This window comes from Myotis lucifugus, unplaced genomic scaffold (genome assembly GCF_000147115.1).
Source record: "Myotis lucifugus unplaced genomic scaffold, Myoluc2.0 scaffold_119, whole genome shotgun sequence".
NCBI lineage: Eukaryota > Metazoa > Chordata > Mammalia > Chiroptera > Vespertilionidae > Myotis > Myotis lucifugus.
This window is the reverse complement of record NW_005871167.1, coordinates 2,607,842-2,627,344: the sequence shown is the minus strand read 5'-3', so window position 1 is coordinate 2,627,344 and position 19,503 is coordinate 2,607,842. Positions and strand designations below refer to the sequence as shown.

Here is a 19,503-nt window from a genome sequence, read left to right as displayed (position 1 = left end):
TGATCGTTAGAAGAGCAGATTAACAAAAGACACCCACATACACCTCATTTAAATGCCTTACACATACTGTGGACTACTAGACTAGCTACAGGCTGGTAACAGTAGCATTGTAGAAGAGCCTGAAATAAATGTTTCCCTCTATAACAACTAAGGTGGCCACTTAACACTGTGAACTCTGGGTCTGGTCACATCTCACCCCCACCACCTACTGCAGGGCCCATGCTTGACATTTGGGGGCAGAAGAATGATACAGCGCTCGATGCCTCCTCCTCGGTGGCCGGGACTTTGCACGGTCTTGATCCCCCCTCCCTCCTCCAAGTAGAGTCAAATTCAGAGATCAGTGTCGCCCAGGCCCATCCTAGAAATTCAGATGAAGCGCTTCAGAATATGTTTTCCTTTATCTGAAGCTAGTTTGTGAAATTCGTCGAGTGCAAGAAACCATCTTCCAAATTCATTTATCTATGCTTTTCATCACTAAATAATCTCCTGATACTAATTGTATGAAACACTGAGTAAGGCACTGTCGGGAAAATTGCTGTGTACAAAATAAAGAGAACTCTAGTTAGATATATTTGTGTACGTGCAAATCAGATGTACATATGTAGGTATGTATGATGTGGTTGGAAGAGTTAAGGAAGAGAAAAAAAAAACACACCGATCCACCAACCAAACAAATACATCGCTCTAGGTCATAGGCAAAAGTCCTTTATTGTTGAGGGAGCCGGGGGAATCTACAGTCAATGCCGGCGGGAACTGAGGGGTCACCACACACTGTCTACATCAGCGCTGGGTAGAGGGATGGGGGAGTCTCAGCACGAGAAGGGCACAGGCTGGGAAGAGAAGGGAAATCGGGGAGCGTGCACCTGGGGATCCGAGGGGGTGACGGGGGATTCGCGATGCAGCCAGGAGGACAGAGATGGAGTGCCGAGGACCAAAAGGTGAAATCACATCTTCTGTCTGGAAACACGCCCACCAACCACCTGCTGGGGGAGCAGAGGAGGGAGAAGGGGCGGGGCATCTGTAAGGGGGAAGGAGAGAGAACAGAAGTCTTAGCACAGCTGTCCCTCAGCCTGTGAACTGGAGACTGGACTCTCCGAGCTGCAGGTGCTTGCCCTTTTCCAGCTGTGCATTTCTGAGGCGACTTATAAACACCTGTGCTCGTGGGCTAGGGAGGCTCCCATAAAAAATGTAGCGACAGCCCTAGCCGGTTTGGCTTAGTGCAGCGGTTCTCAACATGTGGGTCGAGACCCCTTTGCGGTCGAAAGACCCTTTCACAGGGGGCGCCTAAGACCATCCTGCATACCAGATATTTACATTACGATTCATAACAGTAGCAACATTACAGTTATGAAGTAGCAACGAAAATAATTTTATGGTTGGGTCACAACATGAGGAACTGTATTTAAGGGGCCAGAAGGTTGAGAACCACTGGCTTAGTGGCTAGAGCGTTGGCCTGTGGACTGAAGGGTCCCGGGTTCCATTCCGTTCAAGGGTAGGAGGCAGCCGATCAATGAGCCTCTCAACATTGATATTTCTATCTCTCCCTCTCCCTTCCTTTCTGAAATCAATAAAAATATATATTTTTAAATATAGCGACAGAAATGAAGATTATATTATCCTAGCATCCCCATGAGCCAGGCATACACGCAGCCCTGGTGCTAATGCTCCTCCTCTTTCCAGCACCCGCCCCCCCCTCCCCGCCCCACTCCCGCTCCCTGGCAAGGACAGGCCCAGAGACCACTTCCTTTCTGAGCAGTTTCACATGAATGAAATCAGATGGTACAATGATCTTTGCTGATTCATTTCATCTAATCCCTTTAAATGGCAGCCACCAGGGACCCTGTGTCCTCTTCTTCCCGGCACCGTGCGGTAGAGAATGCTCCGTCCGCGGTGAGATTATGAAGGCGCAATTATGAGCCTGGTCCCTCTGAAAGAGCCTGGGCTCACCAGCAAGCAGTAAAAGTAGATTTCCACAATGCACTTGTTTCTGCTATTTGTATAAAATACTATGGCAAAAATTGCACTGTAATTATCTTTATGGCTGATGCATCACGCTGGGGGAGAGTATGTCATCCAGATATAGTTGCCTGTGTAATTATCTGGCGGTCGGCAGAATTGAAATAACCGTCTAATGAGAGCAAAATGATACGGTCAGTACCATGTAATCAGTGAGTTACGATTATTATGGCTCTTTGCGCCCTCTCACCCAGCACTGACTGGGGGGGCCGGACCTCGACTCTGGGCCCAGGGAGTCATGCACAGGCAGTTGAAGCGAGAGCCAGCTCCTGGGCCCGTGTCTCCCTTGAGACCAATGAGTGTGGGTGACAGGCTCGCCGGCAGAGGGGCCACCGACTCCCTATGGTCACGGAGTTCATTCTCCCCCCACCGCCTCTGTCTGTGGAGCCAGCGCAGCAGTTGAGCTGCTATTGCTGGGCGTGGGAAGAGGGTGTCCAGGCAGCAGCTCTGTGTTTTGACTAGACACTTCCCAGGGGACTCACGCTTGCACACCAAGTGAGAGAGCTCAGCCCACTCAGGCCTGGGTTCCGCGCAGACCGCCCTAGGCAGACAGACCAGAGCGGCAGGGGGAGCACCAGGACATTGCCCGCACCTCCCAGACCCAACAGGAATAACAAAGCCTACACAGAGCTGTGCCCGGCACCATCCTGAACACTTCACCTGTGCTCGGTCCTCACGCCCACAGCTCCGCCACGCGCTGTCCTCACCCCGTCTTTCAGGCGGGGAAGGGAGGCACAGGGGGTTACGGAACTTGGCCCCGGGAACACAACTAGTGAGTGGTAGAGCCGGGATTCAAACTCAGGCCACGCCCTTACCCATTACAGGACACAGAGCGACTATGATACAGCTTCCAGCCCCTCCCCACTAGATTTCCGGAGTTCCCTGCATTTCTCCCTACATCACTCTTGAGTAGCACGCCACACTGGGCCCTGTAAGTGGAGATTCTGAATAATCCGAACGGTTCAGCCTGCCTGGGGGGCAGATCGCTTCACCTGTGAATTGGATGTGGAAATTGTAATTATCGGGTGACGACCTCTCCATCTTTTGCACAGATCAGGAGAGAACAGAATCTAAACAACAGAAGTTGTCCGTCAGAAAAGCACCAGGGGACAGAGATGAGATGAAAACGAGGGCCGTGTGTGTGTGTGTGTGTGTGTGTGTGTGTGTGTGTGTGTGTGGTGTGTGTGTGTGTGTGTGTGTGTGTGGTGTGTGTGTGTGTGTGTGGTGTGTGTGTGTGTGTGTGTGTGTGTGTGTGGTGTGTGTGTGTGTGTGTGTGTGTGTGGTGTGTGTGTGTGTGTGTGTGGTGTGTGTGTGTGTGTGTGTGTGTGTGGTGTGTGTGTGGTGTGTGTGTGTGTGGTGTGTGTGTGTGTGTGTGTGTGTGTGTGTGGTGTGGTGTCTCGGACAAGCACGTGCCTCTAAGTGTTGGTGTGTCTGACAGTGTGCTGGGCACTGGCAGTGTATTTTAGGGAAAATCTATGAGTAGCAATGCCTGTAGCATCAGAGGCAATGCCTCTCCGGCAGCCTGCATGCACACAGTCCCGCTCCTCCCCGCACCCAGCTCTCCTCGCCTCATTCCACGTGGGACGGGTACTGGAGGCTGCCGGAGCGAGGGGCGCTCTCTTGGTTCACATCAGTAGGCGTGCCTGGGTGAAGAAAACTGTCGTTAGGGGGGATCTTTCTGGATGTGGCCTTCACCCTGAACAACAAAGAAGGGCTGGCTACGAAGGGCACCCTGGAAGACACAGCTGGGAAGCAGCGGCGTGCTCGGTGTGGGCGATGGGGCGGAAGCAGAGCCTCCCTAACCCACCCCCGCTGCTGCAGCAGGACCATGGTATTATAAAGGTCTCCCAGGGAACACTGCACTGCGGCTCCAAGCGGACTGGGTAGAAAGGGCCCGGGAACCCCCACCGTAGCTAAGAGAAGTCTTGTCTTTCCCTCTGAGGACGAACATGAGGCTTTTGACTCCTGCATGTCCTGGCCAGTCCCCTGAACCCTGCCACGCTTTTACCTGGCTGGGTGTTCCTCTTGCCCATGAGTCCCACGAAGAAGTCGTGCATGTCACCTGCAGGAAAGGGCCAGCATTGTCCCCAGTGACCATCGGTCACTGGGCCCCATGCCCTCGGAGCTCTGGGCAAGGGGTTGGCAGAGACAGGGAGGGAGAAGAGGCTACTCACGTTTCTGGAGGAAGGACCGTTTCTTGGGATCTGTGAACACAAGAACAAGGGTGTGGGGTCTGGAAAGTGGTGATGAGGGGGCTTCAGCTCACAACTCTCCATTCTTCACTAAGCCAGTCTCCTCCCACCTGAAGGGGTCTCCCAGGCCGACTTAATCCCCGGAATCCTGCCCCCCACCTCACCCCCGTCCCCCCACATCCCTCTCCCTAGGCTGCTTCCTACCCTTTCTAGCCTGGCTCAGAATTTTGATCAATTCATCCACCACGGAGGCTGAGTTGTGGCTAGTGATCGCATTGAGCAGATGTTCGAGACTCGGGACCTTCCAGGGGAGAGAAACAGGGCTGAGGCAGGAGGCGCACACCCAGTCCACTCACTCTCTTCCCACAAGACACAGACTTTTCTTGCGTCAATCACAGCTGAACCCGACACCTCGTTTCTTTCAGGATTTCCTCTGATTAGGACGGAAGAGAAGCAGGCTCTCAAAGTCTGTGGTCTGTTGGCCACATTCCCGCCGGGGAATGTGTTAGAGATGCACAATCTCAGTCCTACCCAGGCCTGCTGCGATAGAAGCTGCATTTTAACCTGGCTCCAGGCGACTCCTGTGCATAGCAAGGTTTGAGATGCCCTGGAGAAGGGGCCCCACTGGGCATCCCTGTAGACGGACCCACCCCGTTGGCCTACTGAAGGCCTTCCTGGGGTGTGGCTTTTGCTGCTCCAGGTGAGTGATCTGAGGAAAACCGAGACAGTGGCCCGCTCAGGCTGTGAGCCTCTCCCTGGGCCTTGCCCCGGCTCCTGCCACCCCTCAGTGAGAAGGGCCCTTGGTTCTTTGCTCCCTGGCACATCAGGAACTGGTTTGCCCAAGGATGGGGTTGTCCCCCTGGGTGAGCAAGGATGGGGTTGCCCTCCATGACCCCCTCCCCCCCACTCACAGGAAAGGCCCATCAGACAGAGCAGGTGTCCTCTGTGCTCCGTGACGAGCCACAGACGGCACTCCGCCCTGGGGACACCTCTGTGACCCTGAAATCCCCACTCTGTGTGACGTCTGTGGATGTTCCTCTCCCTGCGTCTCCCACTGCCTCTTGACCTCTTTTCCTCCCCATGGGTTTCTGCCTCTGGGTCTCTTCCCCTCGCCCTGTCCCCCTGGCCTCAGAACTCCAGGAAGGCAGCATGCTTAGAGTGACACCGTTTCTCCCCCATCCTGCAGATGAACCCCAGATTCCAAGCAGGGGCTCTTAATTGTCTTGGTGATTTATTTTTAGTAACTTGGGCACAGCAGGTGGTCGGTGGGCACACCCCTCACCCCAAGCTATTTAGCTGCAGAGAAGATGACAATGATCGTGATTGGAGATTCTCACTTTGAATCTCAGAGGTGCCTCCCTCTCCAGAGTCCACGTGTCCCTGGGCTGCTGAGCACACACAGAAGCACATGGACACAGGATGCCCCCCACACACACACCAGCCCAGCTGCCTAGGCACTCGTCTATCCTCCCCTCTTCCCTCCCCAGTTTCCCTCGTTCTCACAGAGCTGCAGGAGAGGGGATGGGACAGCAATCTCTCTCTCACTGACGAAGAGGGGCAGGGACTCGAAGCAAGTCTGTCTCAGGAGAATATACCCAGATATTCTGACGACCTCGAGTTGGGACCTTTGGGCTCTGGACAGTGTCCAGCCCATATTTGGTATTCTCCATGTGTTTTTGTTTTTTAACGGGTTCTTTTTCTAAATTACATTTTATTTTTTAAAATTGATTTCAGAGAGGAGGGGAGAGGGAGAGAGAGATAGCAACATCAATGGTGAGAGAGAATCATTGATGGGCCACCTCCTGAACACCCCCCACTGGGGATCAAGCCCCCAACCTGATCATGTGCCCTGACCAGGAATCGAACCGTGACCTCCTGGGTCATAGGCTGACGCTCAACCACTGAGCCAAGCCGCGGGGCTGAACTGGTTCTCGTCTTTTGAATGTGGTACAACTACTGCCACCGCAAGGCTGCCAGCCTACGGGGCCCTGATCCACCTCACAGCCGGAGGAAGGCTGGCCACCTCTCCCTGCCCAGCGCACAGCTTCCCAGGCAGCCACTTTCCTCAAATTGTTCACATACTCTGCCCACTTCCTGTAATGAGATGCTAAACAGACTTGAGCTGGAAAGGCAGTTAGACTTCACACACTGAATTTGTAATAAGTTCTACCTATAATCATTGTAAAAGCATTTGTACCAATGTAATCGCTATCGTTTCAAAACCTTAAAACGACTTTCTCCTTGCTCTCCCCCTGTAGGCCTATCCTGACAAGTCCTATTCCTTTTCTTGGACGAGCTTTGGAAACTAGGGCCTAACCTGTTTTGTGCTTGTTTTTGTTGTTATTTTTCTGTCCTGACTAAGCAGAGGCCAGAGGAGGTCAAGGAGAGGAGAGGGGGAAAGGTTGGGATCTTAGGAGCACCTGAAGTTACAGGGTGGATGAGGGAGTTTATTTGAATTTTGAAAACAAAATAATACACGTAATTGATCAGTAAAATAGCACACAAATGACCATTTGGGGGAGAAATTCTGACTGTGTTTCATAACCTCCAGGGAGTATATAGAATCCCCTCATCCACCACCACCGCCCCGTGCCATCTCCCCCGCTGTCACCCCCCCTGCTCCCCCCCCCCCACACACACAAGCCTGTAAAGGACCGAGCCTGAAACCTGAGCTGGACACCGGGGAACCTTAGAACAACCTGGCCTCCCCCCGCCCTACCCTCGAAGTACCACCTAATCACCAAGCCAGCAGTCCATCAGATGGGAGGGCACCTTTTATATACAAAGGTGTCAAAACCTGTGGCAGAGGGACAGAGATCCTTACAGACATACCCAAGACAGTGAGCACATGAGCTGAGCAGAGAGGCAGGGAAACCCAGCCCTCTGACAGAAACCAGTAACTCCCAACCCACCGGCCGCCCCTCCACCACCGCACCTGCCCCTACAGCTTTTGGAACCAGCAAAGCTGTTGCTCCCATGATGTTGCCCAGGACTCTGCCAAGGCAGGCCCAGCCGGAGGGGTACCTTACCTTCCTGTCGCCTGACCTGGGTACCACCTGCTCCTGTGACTCCTCGCAGACGGCCCCAAGAACCAGGCAGAGGGCCAGGCTGGCTGCCAACAGCAGGGCGCCCCGCATGGTGCTAAGAGTGCAGAGAGACAGGAAGGGAAGGCGGGAGGAGGAGGAGGACATAAAACAAGGGGAAACGTTCACCACCAGCAGCCTAGCTGGACCCTGCTTCCCAGCCCCCGACTCCCCTGCCCCAGCCCTGGTCTGGGGAGAGTATCTCCGAGCAGTGGGGACGTCCCCTGGGCTTGGTTTCCCTGCTCCCCCAACAGAAATATCTCCCCAGGATGTGCACCTGGCAGCAATGAGCAACGGTGCAACAGTGCCGGGACTCCAGGCTCCAAAGGAAGAGGATGGATTTATAGGACGTGTAGGGGTCTGTTTCCTTACTCAGCTGGAGGAGGGGTCCTGGACTCTGTTTTCCAGCACTAGGCAACCCCTAGACTTGGGCAAAACTTTCTTGTACAGAACAATCAGTCCGCACCCAGAGGCTCCAAACATCACTGGCTCTCAACCCCTTTCTTCCTGCCTTCTCATTTCCCAGTGCCCTGATCAAAGGCGGCCACTTCCTTTATTTCTCCTGCCTCTGGCCCCTGTCCTTCAGTGCCAGCTTCAGTCCTTCCCACCTCCTCCCGCTCGTGCCTACCTGTGGAGCAGCGTGGAGCCTACAGCTGGATGGTCTAGTGGAATCAGGGAGCTGGCGGGATTACTGCCCTGCTCCCCACAAAACTGGTGCTGCTGCTGCTGTGAAGAGAGAAGCGGAGAGTGGAGGGGATCTGGGAATGTGGCAGGATCTCGGGCTCGGCTCCCTGATAAAGGCTCTGGGAGGGTCTGGGGGAGCCGGGGGAGGGGCCGAGAATCACCAATCCCAGGATGGCTGGAGGGGAGGGGAGAGGCTGGTGGGAAGGAGGGTCTAGGCTGCAGCCACACACACACACACACACACACACACACACACACACACACACACCACAAACTCTTCAGTGAACTGGGGTTGCCCAGCAGCCCACTTGCCAACAGCCCCTCAGCGGGGCATGCTAAGGAATATTGGTGTGTGGTTTGTCACAAAATTTGCATGCCGGGTCCAACTCAATAGGTATGGTCCCGGGGCCTCTTGCTCCTCCTTGCTCACGCCCCCAGCTCCTTGCGTTTTCAGCCTTCAGATTAGATTGCCAGGCAGAACAACTCCAGGGGGTGCTTCACTGGCCCTCCACCCCCAGGAAACCAGGACAGCCAGGGGCAGGCTCCTGAGGGTGGGAGGTGATCCTGGCACACCCTCGAGTCCTCATTTCATCCTCTGTTCTCCTCTCAGCTGGAGTGGGCCTATCCCCTCGGTCCTCAGATCAGCTGAGGGTCAGTGCTCCTCCTGCTACTGAATGCAGAGACCTCCTAGGTGTCTGGCTCCATCCACCACCGCCCCAGGCCTCGTGCCTCTCCCCTAGGGCGCCCACCCCACTCTTTCTTGACCCGAGTTAGCCTGACTTAATTGCATCCTTCTAGAGTTCTAACTCCTGGACCTCTTAATCTCAGAAAGGAAGAATACCACCACAGCTGAGCAGTTCCCCTGCCCTTGCCCCAAACCCAGCCTTGGTCTCTTAATTGCTTCTTTTTTCCTCGCAGTTACATTTTCCCCACTCTCATCTGTACCCCTGAGGCTCAGGCACCTTCTCCCCTCACCTCTCAAGCTCTTGTTCATGGCCCATGCTGTTTATCTCACACCCCAGGTAGAGCCAGAGTCGTGGTCAGGATCCAAAGGAGACCCAGAGAGAAAAGGTGCTGCTGATAGAGATCAGGGAGCGGCCAAGCGAAAGCCGCTTCTGAGCCACTCGTCACTTCCATCATTGACAATGGGAGCAGGATTTAAATGTTTGCAAGGTTGGCACAGAGCAATTCATTTGATTTTCGTCACCACCCCCATGTGAGTAGGAAATATTCCCATTTTTCAGATGAGGAAATTGAGGCTCCAAAAGTTCAGTCACATGCTCCAGGACATACAACTACTGGAGAAGAGCCTCAGGTTCAGGTTTTGTCACGCTAAACCTCCCCGTGGTGACCGCCTGTCCAAGAGACTTGGCAATTTGGGACCTTGTACTCTTCTACATCTTGAGACTGGGAGTGCCCCAACCTTTTACGGCGGCGGTTCAGGATCTGAAGAAGGGGCCGACCGACGCACAAATGAAAACACGAGACAAGAAATATGAATTGACAAGGCATGGGGGCCAGGTGGAGACCTCTCTCTTGTGTTAGAAATAAGGCGAGCCCCCAAATTCAGGGGTCCTGGTAGAACACAAATCATACTCGGGAGCCAGGCAGCAAGGCAAACATCTTTACTTCTACGCAGAAGGGTGTGCACACATGGTCTGGAAGCACCGCACACCGAGCAGGTGGTCTGCTCGGCTTATAATTCCTGATGCAGGTGACCTGTCCCTCGCTCTTGATGGGAGCTCAGGTGCACAGTCTTTCGCGATTGGCTGATTCAAGGGAGGGTTGGCCTTTGCTGTTCCTAGATGGCGGCCCCCAGGGGAGCTATGAGCCATGAAACCAACTTGGCGGCTGCCGAGTCACGCAGGCCAAAATGGCGGCTGTCTACACTGCTTTTTGACAGAAAAGATGACTTGTTTCTTCTCACAATTCCCCCCTTTTCTTTATTTAAACTCTTCAAACTCGGCTGACATTCATTGACTTTCACGGTCTACAGTGTCTAGGGGAAGACTAATTTGCTGTTTGGTCAATGTGGTTTCAGTTAACCCTTGGATAAGACCCCCCATACATGGGATGATGTGACATCCCATCACTGTAACTTCTAATCAAAGGGGCAAATGTGGACACCATCGCTCTAGTGCAGTGATGGCGAACCTATGACACGTGTCAGAGGTGACACGCGAACTCATTTTTTTGGTTGATTTTTCTTTGTTAAATGGCATTTAAATATATAAAATAAATATCAAAATATAAATCTTTGTTTTACTATGGTTGCAAATATCAAAAAATTTCTAAATGTGACACGGCACCAGAGTTAAGTTAGGGTTTTTCAAAATGCTGACACGCCGAGCTCAAAGGTTCGCCATCACTGCCCTAGTGCACCAAAGAAAGGACCCTCGGTCCCAGGTTCCAGCTCACTCATCAGCTACAGCTGCCAATGCCTTAGGGCTTCAGTGACTGTCTGTCTGTTGTGTTGTCAGGGATGAATGTACAGCAACGGCCCCCAAAATTACACATATTCCTCCTTTTTCTGCCAGAATCAGATCCAAGGCCAACTTGTTCTTCCAGGTCATCCTGCTGGTGGCATCTAGCTGTTCACTACCCCTTTAGCTGCATCTAAGTGTAGTTAACGAGCCTTTGCTGGTTATAGTAAGTATAACTAATCCAAATTCCTAATTTTCCAAATTCTTGTTCACAGTGGGCTGCCAACACAGGACAGACTCAAACTCTGCAGCAATCTTGTTTCTAGCCTTAAACTCACCTGGCACTCTTCCTGGAACCCCAATGGGACCTGTGTGTATATGGGGATCAAAGGGGCCCCCTGGACTCTCTCCTCTTCCTGGTCTGTCTGTCCATTGAAAAAGGTTTACGATATGCTAATGTGAAAGGGATAGCCAATTGTATCAGAGCGCAAGGTCCACTCCAACTGCTGGGCAAGGCCCAAGTAAGGGTCCCCATGACACCACCAGACATCAACACAGGGTATCGACAGTGCAGCACGATGGGCTTCTGAGGATACTGCACCACTTACGCATCCGGATAAATTTCTCATAAACTCCGAGCACTGTTCCCCACCTTGAGAGGCAGGAGGTATAGTTTATGTCGGAGGACACGGCCGGATCATTTTGAGGATCCTAGCTCTTTACCTCTGTTGAACGGGAACAACAGGGCGAGAGTCTTACAGGAAGCGTTTCCCCAGGCGGTTTCCTCCTGGTACAAGACAAGCACACATTCCGTCCCGTTACTGTCTGAGGTCCATCCGAGTGGAAATGGGACCACTTGGGCCTCTAGCCTTCCTGTCACGCAAGGTAACAGTCACTTTTATTTAGGGCGCGTACAGAATATTTAATCCATTCCACCCAGGCATCTGTTCCCTTATGTCCTACTTCTATTTGCATGGTAGTGGCAGTGGCCTAGGAGATCTTGTCCTGTGACATCTACTCCTAAATCTAGTCCTAGCCAATCTTTTGAGCTAAAGGCTGAAATATCCAAGTCACTCAAGTTATCTGTAATCAATAACTTAACTGGGTAAGCATGATCCAGACTGTACTCATTTCTCCAGCCCACATTGTAAGCCCCTGCAATTAGTCAGATCCCTAAAGCAAATAGAGCCCAGTACATGATGGTTATTAAGACAGTTCACAGTTTTTAGCATCAATTTCAAGGGGATATGTCCTGGTATGGCTGTCCAAGTTGAGGTGTGTCCGCCCTTAACCCATGTGTGATGAGTCCAACCTCGCTCTGCAGTCTGAACAGCAGTCTCTGTGGTAAACAGGACAGCTAAGGTCCTTCCCAGGAGGGTTCCAACTTGCTTCCCTTCCAAGTCTTGATTAGAGCATAATACTCTGGTCAATGGCAATGAACCGGAAACTCAAGAGGGCTTTGGGTCAGGAGGCCTTCTAACCTCGGAGAGATTAGAGTAGAAGAGACAACCAGTACATCGTCCTTAAATTGGTCCCTAGTTTCCATTGTAGGAGGATCTCGAGGCATTCCAGGGCCTATTGGAACCACCTACAGCCAACTCTGGGTAAAAAAACAACACTGTTCCTCAAATTCACACCCTAGGAAGGTTGTCAAACTGCTGTTTTAATATTTCATTTTCCCTGTTCTGCTAGTCCTGGCTTACTGGCCTATATCATTTAATCAATTTCCTTTTAACATTTCTTTTTATAAACTTCTTATAACTTCCATGGACATTCTTACAACTTTCAAAAACATTTTTACAACTTCCAGAAATAACCACCTTTAGAAACCACCTCCTTTTTCCTTCAAAATGCATAACCATGCCTCAGTCCTTCCATTAAGTATTTCTACTCTAATATTCTTTCTTCCTGTCATACCATCAACAACTTGTACAGACCTTTTCTCTTTTTTTTCTTTAAAATGTATTAGAATTCTTCATTCTTAGAAACCTTAATTTTTCAATGATTACTAAAAAGTAAACAGCCAGCGTTTCTTAAATTAACATTTATAAACGTACTTTTATGTTCAAGAAAATATACCTTCAACAAAGTACAAGAGACCTTTTGTGATAAAAACTAAGAGCAGGCAAATTAAAACGTGTCTAGCAATTAATGTTTCCGTTTAAAAATATATATATTTAGATGTTTATCATTTAATCCAGCAATGCTCCAAAGCCTTTAAGTTACCAAAGACTTTGGAAAATTATGTATAGGCATATGAGGCTAGAGAAAAGGCAGGAGGAGGAGGGAGCAGGCTGTGCCCAGGCCTCTAGGCACTTGGATTTAAACTGCCAGATTTTTCCTTAGAGATAACATGTTAAGGTTCCTGCTGTGTCTTCTGCTTCTGGCCCTCTGGGCCAGCCCTTCCCTAGGCCACTTGTTTTAAAATTGTGAACATTATGTTAGTTTTCTCTTTTTGCCTTTCTTATTCTTATGTACATAGATCTTCTGAGCCTCTTTTAACAGCTTTTCTGCACTTCTATCCTTCCAGTTCTCTACCTTTGCAGTTTTCTTGAAATGTCAGGCCAACTATTGGTGACAAAATGTAATTTTTAATATTTCTTGGCCCAACGGGTCCTCAGGGTCTGACCCGGAGTACTTTCTCATTTGATCTTTTAGTCTTGGTAAATTTGGAAGGCCCTTCTTCTTTGCCTTGCTGAATACTGAAGTCCTTACTCAGGTTCTGAGTCCCACTGGGGCTCCCGGGTTTGAAAATCTTACATCTGCTGGAAGCACACCAGGGCCAGCCGGGTGCTCCCTTTCCCAGAGAGCCAGAGCCAACTTTCAAATCATTCCCCTGGTCGCATAGGAAGGGGAAGGCAGGACAAGGGTCTCATTCCTGTCTGTCCTTATTCTCTTTTAGGCTTTTTTTTTTTTTTTTTTTAAACAGGCTGGCCCCTTCCTCCAACAGAGAGCACAGTCAGTCTCCTCTTGAGTCACTGGACTTTCATTATTAACATATTTGTAATTATTACTGAAAAGGTTTTATCCAAATTCTTCATTTTAGTTACATTTACTTATCATATCTTAACAACTTTGAGATTTTCAAGCCAATTATTACCTAAAGCATTTTCTTGACCAATAACCGTGATTGCTCTTTCTGTTCAAGGAAAGGACACGCTAATCTGGCTGGGAGTCATATGCCTCCAAGCAAGAACTGCCCATTATCATGGGAGCATTAATCTTGTTACCAACCCAGCCTGCATAGCTTGATTCCTTATGTAATTTCAAGTATATTGTATTGGTCGAATTTAGTTCAAAAATATTTCTTTTTAGGGAGAGAGTAGATCTTTGTGTTACCTCAGGGCCCTTGAGATGTCACAAAGCTGTCTCTCAGTTAAATTCTCAAAATATTACATTCGGAAAAGCTATCAAATATACCCAATTTAAAGATTATTAAAACTTAAACCAGTTGTAACATTAAAGAATTGGTCTTGACCACAGAATTAATTATTTTCAACTTGGCTGTTACATTTTTATATTTTAGTAACATCACAGATACGATATACTTTGAATGTCTCAGAGAAAACGCTGGGAGGACACGCCTGCCTCCTGCCCATTTCCTTGCTGCCCTACCCTCAAGGGCACAGAAGCCGTAGAGTTGTGACTGCTCCATAGCCAGCCTCAGTTCCGCCTCGGCTGGCCTGTGTGGGTTTGTGACGTCACAAGCAGGCGTGGGCTCTCCGCTTCCCGTCCTGGTCCCGTTCCGGTCCCTGTCCCCATTAATACCAATGCTGCCAAGCAGATGTTTAATGGACGTGATGCTGGGTGGTGTTTTGCAAATTTCTCCGCCCTGCCAAGTTCGGCAAATACTGCCTCCCTTTCTGCCGCTTAGAAACCTCAGGGCTTTTGCTCAGAGTAAAATGGCTTTCTTCTTCTTCTTCTTCTTCTTTTTTCCCCTCCCACTTTGTTAGGGAAGATAATGGTTTGTTAGGCTTGGAATTAGCTGCCTTTGTTTTAACTTTCCTGGGTTGCAACCTTCACAAATATTACACTTTTAAATTAACCTTAGAATCTTAAAATTTTAACCCAGCACAGCAAAATCATAAATCAGGGAAGAGCAAATTAAAGTCCCTAAAAGTTAGCCAAAATTGCATTACAGACATACAGACAGAAATCTCAGTAGCTAAGAGTTTCTGGCCAGCCAACACCCTGCCAGGGAGAGCAGGATGAATCCCCAAGAATAAGGATTCTTGGCAGCTGCTGGGATGTTCCTTCAATCTCTGTCACGTGTTCAGCTTCACCACCCATAACTGGGCTTCCCCAAAGCGGGAATTGCCCTATCTTTAAACAAATTAAACAAAAAACAAAGAGACATAAAACATCAACAAACATTCATACAAGTGTGCGCAACACTAAAAAGTTTACACCAAGAGCAATGTCTTCTGTCCCTGGTTCAGGAACTTGCCTCCCCAAAATCTTAGCATTCTCCCAATGGACTATTTTGGGGGAATGTATTCCCTAGGCCTAGAATTTCTGTTCCCATCCTCGGCAGGTCCTTTGTGACTAGTATGTACTCAATACCCCATGTTGAAGGTTTCTCGTACTCCTCGAAATCTGCTTCATCCCTCTCTGGCCGTTTCCCTTGCAAGAGAACAGAACCACAGATTAGAACTCTGCACTTGCTTTATGTCCAAGACACATCCCAGTCACATATGCCTGACCTCTGAAGATACCCAATCATCAAAGTAGTACTCAGTCCAATTTCCCACCTTGGCTCACGCATGAGGTTACTTGATTGCCGAGGGTCTTGCTTGGGCCCTTCCTGTGTTGCTGGCTGACTCTTGATCCCAAGCTCATAGTCAGCCCAGGGGTAATGGCTGTCCATCCTCACCCAGGCCGCCGAAACTTGGCAGTGGGGCGCACCTCCTCAGGAGAGGGGTCCAATTTCCCTGTGACGACAAAAGGTATCCCAGATGCACCCGCAAATTGTTAGAAATAAGGCAAACCCCTAAATTCAGGGGTCCTGGTAGGACACAAAACATACTCGGGAGCCAGGCAGCAAGGCACCCTTCTTTACATAGAAGGGTGCGCACACATGGTCTGGAAGCACCAGGTGGTCTGCTCAGCTTTATAATCCCTGACGCAGGTGACCTGTCCCTTGCTCTTGATTGGAGCTCAGGCGCACGGTCTTCCGTGATTGGCTGATTCAAAGGGAGGGTTGGCCTTTGCTGTTCCTAGATGGCGGCCCCCAGGGGAGCTGAGAGCCATGCAGCCAACACAGCGGCTGCCAAGTTACACAGGCCAAAATGGCAGCTGTCTAAACTGCTTTTTGACAGAAAAGATGGCTTATTTCTTCTCACAGAGGCCTCTCTCTTGGAGAGGCACACTGAAACCTGGCCTTATCTGCTTTTTATTCCATTTTAGATACACATCTTGCCCTCAGTAAAGCATGGCAAACAGGTAGCAGACAGACTGTCTCTAAGGTCAATAAAGATCAGTGACGATCAGCAAGGTCCATTTACTTGGAGGCTATCAGGTCAGGAGATTGCTTTGAGCCACCGCTATCTCAACATAACAATGGTGCACGGTACTAGCCCTGCCCATCGTCCAAGGCCCAGCGGCCTCGAGTTCCTTGGTGCACTCGCATGAGAGTATCGACAGTGGATGGCTTCCCACAGGGGAGAGAACCACAGCTCTGCTGTGTATTTACTACAAAGCCTCCTGCTCCCCCACACCTTCCCCAATCACCCTATTTGAAATTACTACCATTTCAATTTCCACATCCCCGACCTGTTTCTTTTCTTCATTCACTGACTACATCCAACATACTAAATACCTACCCCACCCTGCACCAGGATGTCAGCATCATAAGGGCAAGGACTTTTGTCTGTTCTGTTTGCTTTGGATCCCTAGATCCATAATGTTTAGCATATAATAGGTGCTCAATAAAAATTTCTTCATAAAAGAAAAAAGAAAGCTTGAGCCCAGCTTCTTGCATTGCAATTCACAATGTGGATCCTCCATAGAGACTCTGCAGTGCAGTTAGGGTCCTGAAGTGTGTAGCTCTCCACTCCCAGCACCCCACCCACCCTGGGACTTGGGTCATATTGAAAAAAGTCCCTCTGGCTGCACAGGGTCCCACCCATGCTCACCCCTGAGTGAGGGCAACAGCTGGGTCTCAAGGCCCCTTTATGATGTGAAAGGCTTATGGGGCCTCATCCAAAGCTCCCCATTGCCCACCTGACAGGGCCAGGACTGTTTGGGAGCCTTTGGTGGGATGGGGGAGACGTGGGAGGCTGTTGTCATGTAAATGGCATGACGGGCTCATGTCTCTGAGAAGCTCAGGGGCTGCTCTAATGGGACCTAGCCATCTCCCACCTGCTCCCCCCACCAGTCTGGAGGAGGTCCAAGCAGGGCGGGCTGGAGAGAATTGGAAATGCAGGAGGAGGAATGTCAAGGCTGACTATTGAAGCCTCCTGGGTCCCAGCTCTGCATCAGCCGCCCTCCCTCACCAACCCATCCAGCCCTGCCCCCAAGCCCTGGCACCAGGGAAGCTGGGCTTCAGCAAAGGTTCACCATGAATAATGTTCTTTGATGATGTGGTGTCTCCCAGGGTGGGGGCAGCAAGGGAATGGCAGGGAGGACTGATCACCCCTTGATCTCTGGGATTAGCAGGGACTTGAAAGAGCTGCTGCTAAACGAAGTCAGAGGTGATGAAGGAGGACGTCTGTGGAGGTGCCCACCAAGCAAAAATGTATCAGGAGGCTTTGCTAGAATTAGATGAGACATTTTGTTCAAGGGTCTTAAGACGGCACATTGGAGAGGAACAAAACAAAACACTTCCAGTTTAACACCCAGAGTGCTCTGAGGAAAAAGTGGCGAGTTCTTACAGTACAAAGCACATTCTTGAGAAGAACCAGTTCTGCATGCTTAGCCTCTGGACTGGCCCCAGACGGTAACCCTCCAGGTGTCCCCTGGTCTAGATAAGGGGTATCAGGTGGTCTGGACATGGGAACTTCCTAAGCTCTTCAGAGGGTTGTCTATAGGGACTTTTATATCTCCAGGCACGGATGCACCACTGAGATGTTTGTTCTCAGGCTAGTCAAAATATAACAAAACCTACTCCTCATGCTTCAGCCCATTCTGATTTAAGTAATTTTGTTAACGTGGCTATGGTGACTCCATTTTGTTTCTTCGCTCTTTCAGATGCTCGGGGCAGGCAAGGCTTCGTTTTGCTCACAAATCACATGCCATTGGGTGGGGCAGCTACAGAGCACCGAGGTGTTTTTTCCTTTGACCACCTACTCTTTATTTGAGCCACATCTCAGATGCTGTTACTGGCCTAGAGGGCAGGGTCCCAAGCAGGCCCTCCCTCTGCAGTTCCCTCCTTCGCTGCTCGGCAGCATTGAGGGTGAGGCCAGGAAAAGGTGTCAACAGTTGAGCAGAGATGAGGCAGGTTAGTCGCTGTTCCCAGGGGGTAGAGGTGGAGGCCAGCTCAGCATGTGCTTAGGCACACCTGGGTGCCACACCTGGAGGGGTGCTCTGGGTGGGAGGAGGGGCCGAGGCCATAGGTGACACTGGCTGGAGACACCAGTGAAGAATGAAGCTCTGCAGCCAGGAGACAGCTGGGAGGCCCCCCCAGAGCAAGGATCTCACAGAGCCCCTCAGAGCCTGGAAGAAGTGTGAGCCAGAGGCTGAGCGAGAGCCGGTGTGAGCTGTGAGATGCGGGAAAGGAGTCCTGGGGAACTCCAGGAAAGTTAGTGCCCCTCAGAGGCTGAAACAAATTAGACTGAGAATGCTGGGCTGGCAGAATGGGTGGGCTCAGGGCTGCAGAACTCCAGGTTCTCCCATCACGAGGGCCAATTCGAGCCTCCAACACAGTGGGGAAACTGAGCCCCTATCGGCTTCAGAGGAGGAAAACACACTCCTGGGCTCCACAAAAGAAGAGAGGCCGAGGCAGAAGAGAGGAAGAGATGGAGAGGAAAGGAGAGAAACCCCTCTGTCCCTCAAACTAGCACCCACACACCTGATTGAGGGGGGGACAGAGGGAGGGCAGGGATCCTGGTCCCTCCCACGCCCTCCACCCCCAGCCCAGGGAGCTGACAGCGCCTTCAGCCCCAGGGACAGGAAAAGCAGGGTAAACAGCAGCAGCTGCATATTCTCCTGAAATTGCCTCTGAAAATGACCAGACACTTCACTGGAAAAGTGGCGACAATTTGGGCCCTGGGAGCAAGAGAAGAGCTGAGAACGGAGGCGGTCAGGCTGTGGTCACCACCCCCTCAGTCACAGGGGATCTCCTCAGTCTGATTCTGAGAAGTCAGGGATGGAGGGAGGTGCTGGGGGTGGAAGAAGACTGGCCAGAGATACCCCCGCTCAGGACACAGCCCCCCACCCTGGGTCCTATCTCAGCTCAGTGCAGGAGGTGCCAGAACACGTGGCTTGTGCTCCAAGAGCAAGATTAACCTGGAGGCAAGAAGAGAAGTTAATCGGTCCCCCGAAGCATGATTGCCTGGGACCCTGAGCTGCCTGCAGGTGGAGGAAGTGGGGAGGAGGGAGACCCCGGCTTCAAGGGGCAGTGAGCTCAGTGGTGGAGCAGGGAAGAGGCAGGAAAGGTAGAGGCTGTGGAAGGAAGGAGAGACATCGGGGGCAGAAACAAAGGCAGCCGTTGGTACTCGCAGCGCACAGATCTAAATTTTACTGCAAATACAGGAGCTGCTTCTTCCCTAAAGGCAGACACTGGGGTGGGAGAGGCTGAGACCAGACAGTAGGAGGAAATGCATAGGAAGGGACAGCATTCTACAAAAAATTACGTATTGGTATTAGTCAGAGCCCACAGAAACGGGGACAAGGCGATGGTGTGAGACAGTTGGAAACTGAGAAACAATGACGGTGACACAGGGGAAATAAAGAAAGACACGAGGAAAGGGGTCAGTCAGAAGGACGGGGGAATGGGGTGGGGCAGCCTCCCTGTCAAATGCCACCAGCTGAGGCCCCAGCTGCGGACACTGATTAGCAAGACAACTGTTGGCAGCAGCCTGGCATTTCTGGAGAGGAAGGGGGTGCCAGGGTGGGGCAGGTGTGATGAGCCAGCACTGAGCTTGGGGATGGCGGGGTCTGGAGCTC

At 51.0% G+C, this 19,503-nt stretch overlaps 1 protein-coding gene across 1 annotated transcript; it reads right to left on the bottom strand.

The window, feature by feature from the left end:
• Window positions 1–685: 685 nt before the first annotated feature.
• Window positions 686–8,045, bottom strand: TAC3 (tachykinin 3). The gene is made up of 7 exons (XM_006093604.3): window positions 7,920–8,045; window positions 7,238–7,349; window positions 4,413–4,509; window positions 4,191–4,220; window positions 4,025–4,078; window positions 3,585–3,659; window positions 686–1,018 (listed from the first exon to the last, which is right to left on the bottom strand). Exons 2-6 carry the CDS (start codon window positions 7,343–7,345, stop codon window positions 3,586–3,588), a joined length of 363 nt encoding a protein of 120 aa, XP_006093666.1. The 5' UTR covers window positions 7,346–7,349; window positions 7,920–8,045; the 3' UTR covers window positions 686–1,018; window position 3,585.
• Window positions 8,046–19,503: the final 11,458 nt, after the last annotated feature.